The sequence below is a fragment of the Manihot esculenta genome, chromosome 14, assembly GCF_001659605.2.
Source record: "Manihot esculenta cultivar AM560-2 chromosome 14, M.esculenta_v8, whole genome shotgun sequence".
NCBI lineage: Eukaryota > Viridiplantae > Streptophyta > Magnoliopsida > Malpighiales > Euphorbiaceae > Manihot > Manihot esculenta.
Genome location: NC_035174.2, coordinates 3,085,136 through 3,094,231, shown reverse-complemented (window position 1 = coordinate 3,094,231; position 9,096 = coordinate 3,085,136). Strand labels below are relative to the sequence as shown.

Genomic DNA, 9,096 nt, shown 5'->3' with positions numbered 1-9,096 from the left:
GACTAAACTTATTTTATACATTGAGCTTACTCTTTATTGGATCTTAGGACATCAATTGGCAATAGAGGTCGATATTTCAATTGATCCCTAAACTCTATTTTAGCTCGACAATTACAAAATTCTTTGTCCAACCTTTTATCAAATTCTTATACCCAGTAAATATGGACAGCTTGGATAGGGACCAAAGTAATAGGATGCATGAGTAGACCTAATGTGGTGAAAGGAGGTGTAAAACAACTCAATAGAAGGGGCAAAACCCCAACACAGGCAAACGGACTCGAAATAATATATGAACAAGATAGAATTGGAGGACAGTACGGTAGGAGACACCTTAAAATGACGGAAGACCTCAATAAAAAAAAAAGGGATAAAAGGAAATGTCAACCCAAAATCGCACTGCTTGACAAAAAAAATCAAGTTACACCCTTACAAAAAAAATCAAGTTACGCTCTTTCTAGGCTTCTATCAGACCCGTCAGTGGTGGGCATGGGAGAACGATCCACTCATTAGGTAAGAGAGCCCTAACTACATAGATGGTAGTGTCAGAATAGTCACTAAAAAAGTAGTGAAAAAAGGACCCATTACATCAAAAATTCTAACAAAAGCCACGAGAAGAGTAAGACGTACCTCGAATTGAAAAAAATAAAAATTACAAAGAAGAGAAAGGGTAAGATAGCAAAAGCAGAGCAACAAGTGAAAGGAAGTGAATAAGTTTGAAATGGGAAAAGGTGAAAAGGAAATGTTTTGACAATAACTCGTTTAGAGTTGCGCAGTAATAATTGAAATTTTGATATTTACTCTCTCGTTAATTATGGAATAATTAATGAACAGATAAAGGAGCAGTTGATAATAACCTGGTCCAAAACACTCGAGCTCTAGTTGAACTCGTACTGAAAAAGCCAAGTCTTAACTCTACTAAGACCCAATATAGATAATAAATCCTGTGATACTCGAGATCATGTCTATATGACGCCAGATGAAATTAAATGACTGTCTGACGATGGAAAATGATAAAGTACGCTTGTATATATGACCAATATAATTACGATAAAAAAGTATAAACGCAAAATCACGATTATACGTAATTAAAAAATAAAAAAGCAAGTCAAATCAAACTAAATTTATAAAAATATTTAAAAAAAATAAAAAAATAAATTAGACTAAATTTATGAAAATATAAGTTTACCCTTTATCAAATTTCAGAATATTAAATACAAAATAAATTATTGTATTGATTTTCTATTAAATATAAATTATTTTCCGGAGAAGAATGAATATTAAATTTATAATGTAAATATCAAATTTCAATTTCCTTTATAAATTTCAATTATAAATAATTATAAAATTAATTACATATCATGTTGTGCATTTTTCCCGATCTTGATACATTAGCAGGAGTCTATGTGTGCGTAGGCATATGAAGGAGAATAAAAAAAACATCCGTAATCAACGGACAATTTAGTAATGAAAATATTTCAAATCAATCAATTTAATAAATTGAAAAATAAGACTTTGAAATATTGAAAAAATCACATTATTTTTAAATATAATAATTATTTTAAAAAATCATACACTATTTAAAAACTCTTTTCTAAATATAGTGTAAAACTAATTATATAGTGAAATGGTAATATTATTTTCTAAGTATTTTTTTTATTAAAATATAATTATAAATACAAATTTTAAGGATTTGATTGTATATTTTTCTTGGTAGATCCGTCTTTTAAATTATTTAAACTGACACTTAAATAAGTTTCAAGTTTTTAGATATTTCTAAGAAAATGAATCCTTTTTTTTGTTTTTAAAATAGCTGCTTGCCATATAATTAATTTTCAGATCTAACAACCGATTCGGTATTTCCCACCGACTAAATATGAACACAAGAGAAAAAGAGTCCAACTTGGAAGTTAAAGTGGATGCCCAACTGAATGGACTCAGATGTAAACGCCTTAAACTCTGACAAAATTAATGTGAATCCATTTCTCTTTTCAAAAAGTACTGTATTAGTTTTTAATATTTTCATTGTCATTGCATTCTGTGGGTTGTGGGCAATCTAGTCTGCGAAAGCTGCACTCCTCCATTGGGCGTGGATCGTAGCAAATGCACATTTACAATCACAATCCCCCATCAACCATCGCTGTTCTCTGTCGCGATAAATTTTCACAAAAAGCTCAAAATTGTGTTCATTATCTGCCTCCAGCTCAAAAGACCATCTTTCCTATATCTACATTCCTATGCATATAACAATGCCCTCAAAACAGTTGGAGCAGCATCCAATTCCATTTTATCAGTTACTGTGGCATATGCCCCTGATGAATCCAGCTCTCGCTTAAAGATTCGCCATTAATTGCTCAGCCTGGTGTATTGACAAATTTGATATGGAATAAATCTCGAAATTTTGGGATGAAGTGCAACTTTACGAAAAAACTAAGTTATTTGGCCCCAAACATTTTAGTTTATGATAAGCTAGCACATTTTTGGCAAAGAATAAAATAAAATCATGATTTTCAATTCTTACTGATAAAATATTATTTTTATATTTTTAATATTGAAAAGTATAAAATCATCAGCATATAAAATTGTAATAATTATTATAACACTAATTAAAATGCTAAAATATTTTTAAAAATAAATTTATAATATTTTCGCTAAAAAAAATAAAGTTTTTTTATTTTGATATTAAAAGTAATTTTTATCTTAGACATATAAAGGTAATATTTTATTACTTTATTATTTTTAATGTTTTTGCCAAATGGACTACGATCCTATTGATTTAGGATTGAATAAATTGGATAAAAACTTAATTTTGGATAAAGTAACTACCAGTTAAAGGCAAAAATGTGATCTCCTCCACTGATATTGTCTGGCAAAACACCATACCTCTCCATCCTCTCAAAGTAAGATAACACCTCAGAGTCTTTACAACGAGCAGAAACTACGGTATTCCATGATACAACATTCCTTTTGAGGCATATGATCAAACAACCAACGTGCTTTGGTTCAAATTCCCATCACAATCATTTCAAAAAAAAAAAAACTTCCCATTAACAGAATAAAATCAAGGAATTAGCAACGGATAACTCCCACTCCATTCCTCGCCTAACAATACATCCATGAATCTGAACTCCTTGATGAGAAGATACGTTTGCAAGAATTGAGGAAATTGCTACCGTAATCCAACTCAAATTCATCTCGAAGCATCCTAGGAAAAGTATGCAATGCCTCCGCTAGGAGCCTATGATGAACATAACCCGTAAGCATTGAATTCTACGTAACAGAGACCTTACGAGCGAGATCTCTGTCGAGGATTTTTCGAGACTTAAAAATTTGACCACATTTTGCATAAATATCAACACAAGCATTTAGCGGAAATCCATCATTTGCGAATCCCAATCGGACTAAATCCCTTTGCACTTCCTGATACCTTTGAATTAAATCAATTCCCCCACAGCTTTTCAACACGCGAGGAAGCGTGAAATGGTCCGGTTCAAACCTTCTTCATCCATTTGAAAATAAAGCGCGATGGCGTCTTCATAAAGTCCAGATCAGTATATGACACTCTGCCATGAGCAAGTTCCAAGCAAGAGCCGACTCATCTCTTTTAGCCATTTAATCAAACAGATGATGAGCTTCATCCATATGCCCATGCCTGATAGCTCTCCCTCTCTCTTCGTGCAAATATTAGCAGTTTTATCTGTGGGTCCATTGATATCCATCGATCAAACTTTGTGCAATTAGGATTTGAAATTCTAATTTCAAGCTTTCTAGATTCAAGTTCAATCAAAATGAGGAGGTGAATTTGTCCAGAATGGAGGATAACAGGAAAACGATTCAACAAATCTCAGGATATATTTGCTCATCTTCTCCTGTCAGCACAATATTAGAGAAACAAAAAGCCGGCCTGCTCATCAAAGGAAAAAAAATTATCTGGTAATAGCATGCAAGTTAATATTACGAAGTGGTCCTACCAAATAATGAAATAAAGTGATATACATATACTAGTGTCTTGTTTCTTAAGATATTGCATTTTCCCCTTCACGAATTCTACAAGAGAAGAGTGACAGTATTCATTGCATCTTAAATTCTTAACCTATCGACATGCATCACCAAAGTCGATAAACATTGACAATGAGTTTCACCATCTAGGCTGAGTATTGCTTGCCACTGTCAAATTCCTTGAATCCTTTAACCCAGAATTTTAATCCTTTCATGGTTTGACAAACTATCTCCACTATCTGGCCAAAAACTGTCGAGCAACTCCAACTAAATACAAAAATTTAAAAGTGCTCATCCTTGATCAAAACTATCTTTCATTTCATTGCCTGTGGCAAAGGAAATTTAGCATGGTTATTGGCTTTCAGAATGCTATGCATGAACATCTGCAATAAGTAATAAACAAAAATTTGCACAGGAACAGATGGCTTAAAATTTACTGATACTGCTAGAATTTGCAAAGAATCTGTATTAGAATAAAAAACATATAGGTAGCAATTAAATAGCAAGCTAATCTGAGCATTAGTAAGTGTAATACAGAGTAGTGGATCCTTGTGCATGTATTAGTTGTGAAGAAAACTCTGATGCCATCAACATCAAGAAGACCAACGTCTATGCGATGATCAACACAAAGCAAGACTACTTAATAATGAAATTGAAACTACTTAGTGGTGATGAAAATTGGAAGCGGTCATGAAATAATGGTAAGCACTGTTAAGTAGTAACAATGAGAAGACAGCATACCTCGCACACAGAAAAAACGGCGCGAACTTGTTCAAAAATCTCATCTACTGTTCCAACTGCATTGATCTGCATATATTGGCCTTTTTAAGTAACATATTCCGTGCTCATACATAACAGAAAAGCAATACTTGAACTTAACTAATCATTAGGGGGTTAAGTTTAAAACAAATCAGTTTCAGAGTATATTCATACTGTATGTAGTTTTCCTCTCTTGGAGTAGTAGTTGACAACAGGAAGATTTAATGATGAAAATACTTTAAGACGCTTTTTGATGGTATCTATGTTATCATCTACTCGGCCCTGCAACAAAGAACCTTACACAATGAATGAAGGTTTTTAACTTTCACGTAATTAGCTTATAAAAAAAATTGATTTTGCAAATCACCTCATTACGGTTTAGCACACGTTTTACCATCTCTTCTTCTGGGCAGTCAAAGAAAAGTACGACATTTGGTTCTACTCCAATCTGTCTTCAGAAAAGAAGTTAAAACCTCTACGAGTAGCGTACAAATAATTTGGCCTAACACCAATAACTTATTCCTGCTTCAAATCACTCATACATCTTAAGCCTGACCAGTTTCCTCCTCCATTCATCTTAATATTCCACTAAAATTATTTCCTTCTATGTGAATGGTTTTAAAATAATTGCAACATCTGAGATCTTAACTCAAGAATGATTTTGAAATCAGGGAAAACATCATAATGAGAAAAGTTACATGAAACTCAATGCGAGAGGGGAAAAAAAACTCACAATGTGTTCGAACGCTATGCGGTTCTCCTCACTCCGTGGGAATCCATCAATTAGAAATTTATAGTTGTCACTTGATTCTATCGTCTTTTTAATTAGTTTGACTGTCACTTCTGAAGGAACAATTCTGCCCTCTTTAATTGTGTCCAGAATCATGGTACTGAAGATTTTAGTTCCATCATCAGAAGACATGCATAGAATTCTCAGACATTCTTTTGAAAGATTCTCACTATAAATAGAATGACGAAATATTACCCATATTCACTGTTTGAAAGTATTTCCCTCCTTAACAAATCCCCTGCACTCAGATGTGTGAATCCAAACGTCTGTGCTATCTTTATACATTGTGTACCTTTTCCACTGCCAGGACCACCTGAGAAGGAATTAATTTAGCTATCGTGCATAAAATAAAAATTGAGAAAGTAATGCTCAGATATGTACCACTCCACAACTGGGTTAACTATGGAAGGCTTATTTGGCAACACATCACCATGAAAAGCTCAGTTTTGAAAGTTAGGATGTTTGACAAATTCTAAGCTTTCCAATTCCAAGACATGAAAGCATAAAGATATAGTTCCTACTTGTACATATCAAAAACTCTTACAAGACTTTCGCTGAAAAATTGATTTCAGTAGTTCAAATACACTCACCAGCGTTCAACAAGCAGTGTATAATTACCAGTATAATGAAAAATTAAATTTCTGTTCCTTACCTAAGACAAAAGTTATAAATGGAGTTTTCTCTTTGAGCATAGTTCCATGTTTTACCTGGATGTAAGAAAAAATTTGTGAGGAAAACCATTCTAAACCAGACACGAGTAACTAGAAAACCTTTACATACTTGCTAACAAGCATGCGCAGGTTGGATCAGCCATAGACGTGCAAATAAAAGATGAACAGTAAATGGCGAGAATGTGTAGACTGGTGGAACTGAAGAACCATGTTAGCTCAAAAATTACTGCCATATTGTTATGCTTAACGCCTTTGTGTGGAAAAGATCAAATAATAGCATCAAAATGACAAAGATCACAATCTCAATTGATAAGCTCAACCTCAGCGCAGCAAGAACTGTTTATGATGGATTAAGTAGAAAGACAAGTGATCAAGCAACTAGAGTAATACCGGAGTGGATATCCCAGTAGAAAGTGATTTCCGGATGTTGAACCCATATGCTGCCTGTTATCAGCGTGAGAAAAATGATACAATCATACGATCTGCATCAGAGCAAAAATGGAGCAACAAAAAACAAAAAAGAACTTGACGATGTACCTGGTTAAGTAAGGTTGATTTCGACGAGGAGACTAATGGAGAGAGTGAAGCCATGCGCTTCCACATATTTCTGGCTTCTGTAGCTCGCTGTGTCTAGGTGCGGCTAAATTTGATTTGTTGCAGTTTTCAGATTCTGAATTTCCCGATGAGGCATTACGTCGAACGAGTAACGCGCTATTTGTGGGTGACGACTCACGACCAAATCATGCTGGCTCACACGGTTAGGCTTTGTCAGGGGACATGTGGCCACAAATATTATAGTGCTCATAAAATTGCTACCGTCACTACACAATTTAATTTTTAAAACCCTCAAATTGTCATTATTGACCTAAAATGCGATATCATTCGATTTCCCTTCGACGCATTCTATCCATTTTTAATTCATTTTCGCCATTTGATCGTAAATATTAGCAATTTATTTATTTTTTAATTTCTTTTAATTTGAATTTTAATTCGGTCGTTTGATTTTATAAATTTACTAAAAATAAAAGTACTTAATCCTTATCTTCTTTTGCATAATTCTTTTTTTTTTCTCTATTAAAATGTTAACAATCTGAATAATAAAATATGCAACCTTATTTGTTTAATTTTAAGTGAGTTTGGGCCTCAGACTGAGTATAAATCAAATGTCAATTTTAGTATTTAAAATTTTTAAATAATAATATGAAATTTAAACCGAATATATTATTTTAACATAGACTAAAACACAAAGAAAATATAACATTTTTAAATGGATACATTATTTCATTAGGGTTGATTGGGTCCCGAACTGTTCATGGAATGCAATTGAATGTAGCGCACTCTCCAAAAAAGTCCCATTCAACATACTGTGCAGGAAATTGGCAGGAAAAGAAGAACTGATTTTAGACATAACTAACAAAAATCTTCATTCACAGATACCGGCGAAATTCTTAAGCTTCTTGATGACCGCTGGATTTCTTCACCCCAGAACAGGGGCTTGACCACAGCCAAAGGCCCATGACACAGAGGCCCACGTACTTGATACCCCCCAACAAGCCTGGCTCATTCCAGCTTCCGGGCCGGGCTTAACCAAGCCTCCTCACTCAGTCCAGCCTGATCCCTGACCAGCAGACCCCACTCAGGCCCAGCGTCCAGCCCAACTCTCGGCCCAGCCCGGGGCCCAGAACAGTACTCGCCAGACAGCCTGGCAGATCCGCTCGAACGTACGCATGAGGAGAATCAGAGGCCGTTACGCATGTAACAGGCAGCTGATACCCTAGTACACCCGAATCTGTATGGCAGAGACGCGTGGCCCAATCCTGGAGAGACCTTTACACGTCACCAGCAAGCAAGACAATGTATAAAAGAGGAGTCCCCTCCTCAGAAAGTTTAAGCCTTATTCTGTAACGCAAAACCCTGGAAAAACCCTATTCTATTGGATCTCAGATCATCAATTGGCGCCGTCTGTGGGAAACGAAGGAGATCTTTTCATCACCGGAGTTTTCACTTTCAAAAACCCACTGAGATCCACAATGGCAAACCACCAAGAAAGTAACCTTAATATTCCAAATGACTTAAGCTCCGCCCAAGAGGGGCAGCAGTTCTCTTTTTCTAGTCCTATGACGTTGAATAACCAAACACCCATCTCTCTTAATCCCTCGCCAGGCTTGGCAGGGAATACTCCCACCATGACCCTATCTAACCCAGACATTCAAACCATGGCTCTCCAGCTGCAAACCACTGCTCACTGGTTGGGGCAGATAATGCAACAGAGGGGGCTTAGCACCCCAGTAAACGTACTCCCAGTAGTGGAGGAGCCTAGAACCGATGAACCCCGACTATCTCTATCCGCCTCCAAACTAACAACCACGATGCCGGAGAAGAGGAAGAACCGGAGGCCCGAATCCATGGGAGAAGGGCAAGAGAGATGATAGAAAATGAAGAGGTGGACGACTATTCTGCTGAAACAACCAGGGAAACGGGAACTGAAACAGAGGAGGAAGAATGTAGTTTGGGCAAAAGATCCAACCCAGAAGACGAGAAAATGAACCAAAAACTGAAAAGGTTGAAGGAGCAGCTCCTAGCCGAGCTAGGTAAGAAAGGTCAGAGTCAAACCTCCTTGCCTACTTCTTCTCCCTTCTCGAAGGTAATGCAGCAGGAGACCGTTCCCAAAAAGTTTATGATGCCACCGATGGCGGCCTATAATGGGGCTGGAAACCCGAGAGAACATGTCATGAACTATAAGACCTTCATGGAGTTGCAAACTCTGTCAGATGCCCTGATGTGCAAGGTGTTCCCAACAACGCTCTCGGGACCAGCGAGGGCATGGTTCAACAGCCTGGAGGCCGGAAGCATTAAAAGTTTTGGAGATCTTGCCCTCCG

At 36.1% G+C, this 9,096-nt stretch overlaps 1 protein-coding gene across 2 annotated transcripts; it reads right to left on the bottom strand.

Annotated features, from left to right (window-relative positions):
- Positions 1-3,914: 3,914 nt before the first annotated feature.
- Positions 3,915-7,023, bottom strand: LOC110599986 (UMP-CMP kinase). 2 transcript variants are annotated; one of them, XM_021736640.2, is made up of 9 exons: positions 6,754-7,022; positions 6,607-6,660; positions 6,198-6,252; positions 5,741-5,858; positions 5,489-5,645; positions 5,123-5,203; positions 4,930-5,037; positions 4,738-4,803; positions 3,915-4,322 (listed from the first exon to the last, which is right to left on the bottom strand). In XM_021736640.2, the coding sequence occupies exons 1-9, from the start codon at positions 6,817-6,819 to the stop codon at positions 4,311-4,313; spliced, it is 717 nt and encodes a 238-aa protein (XP_021592332.1). In that variant the 5' UTR covers positions 6,820-7,022; the 3' UTR covers positions 3,915-4,310. The 2 variants fall into 2 exon arrangements, with proteins under 2 accessions (XP_021592332.1, XP_043806514.1); XM_043950579.1 differs by having other exon boundaries at positions 3,915-4,803; positions 6,754-7,023.
- Between the last annotated feature and the right edge of the window lie 2,073 nt (positions 7,024-9,096).

Excerpts from the sequence above, each read along its gene's own strand:
- LOC110599986 (XM_043950579.1), bottom strand. The coding sequence starts at position 6,819 with ATGTGGAAGCGCATGGCTTCACTCTCTCCATTAGTCTCCTCGTCGAAA. Across the intron at positions 6,661-6,753 it reads AATCAACCTTACTTAACCAG|GCAGCATATGGGTTCAACAT; the intron begins GTACATCGTCAA and ends CGCTGATAACAG. Across the intron at positions 5,038-5,122 it reads GTGTGCTAAACCGTAATGAG|GGCCGAGTAGATGATAACAT; the intron begins GTGATTTGCAAA and ends TCTTTGTTGCAG.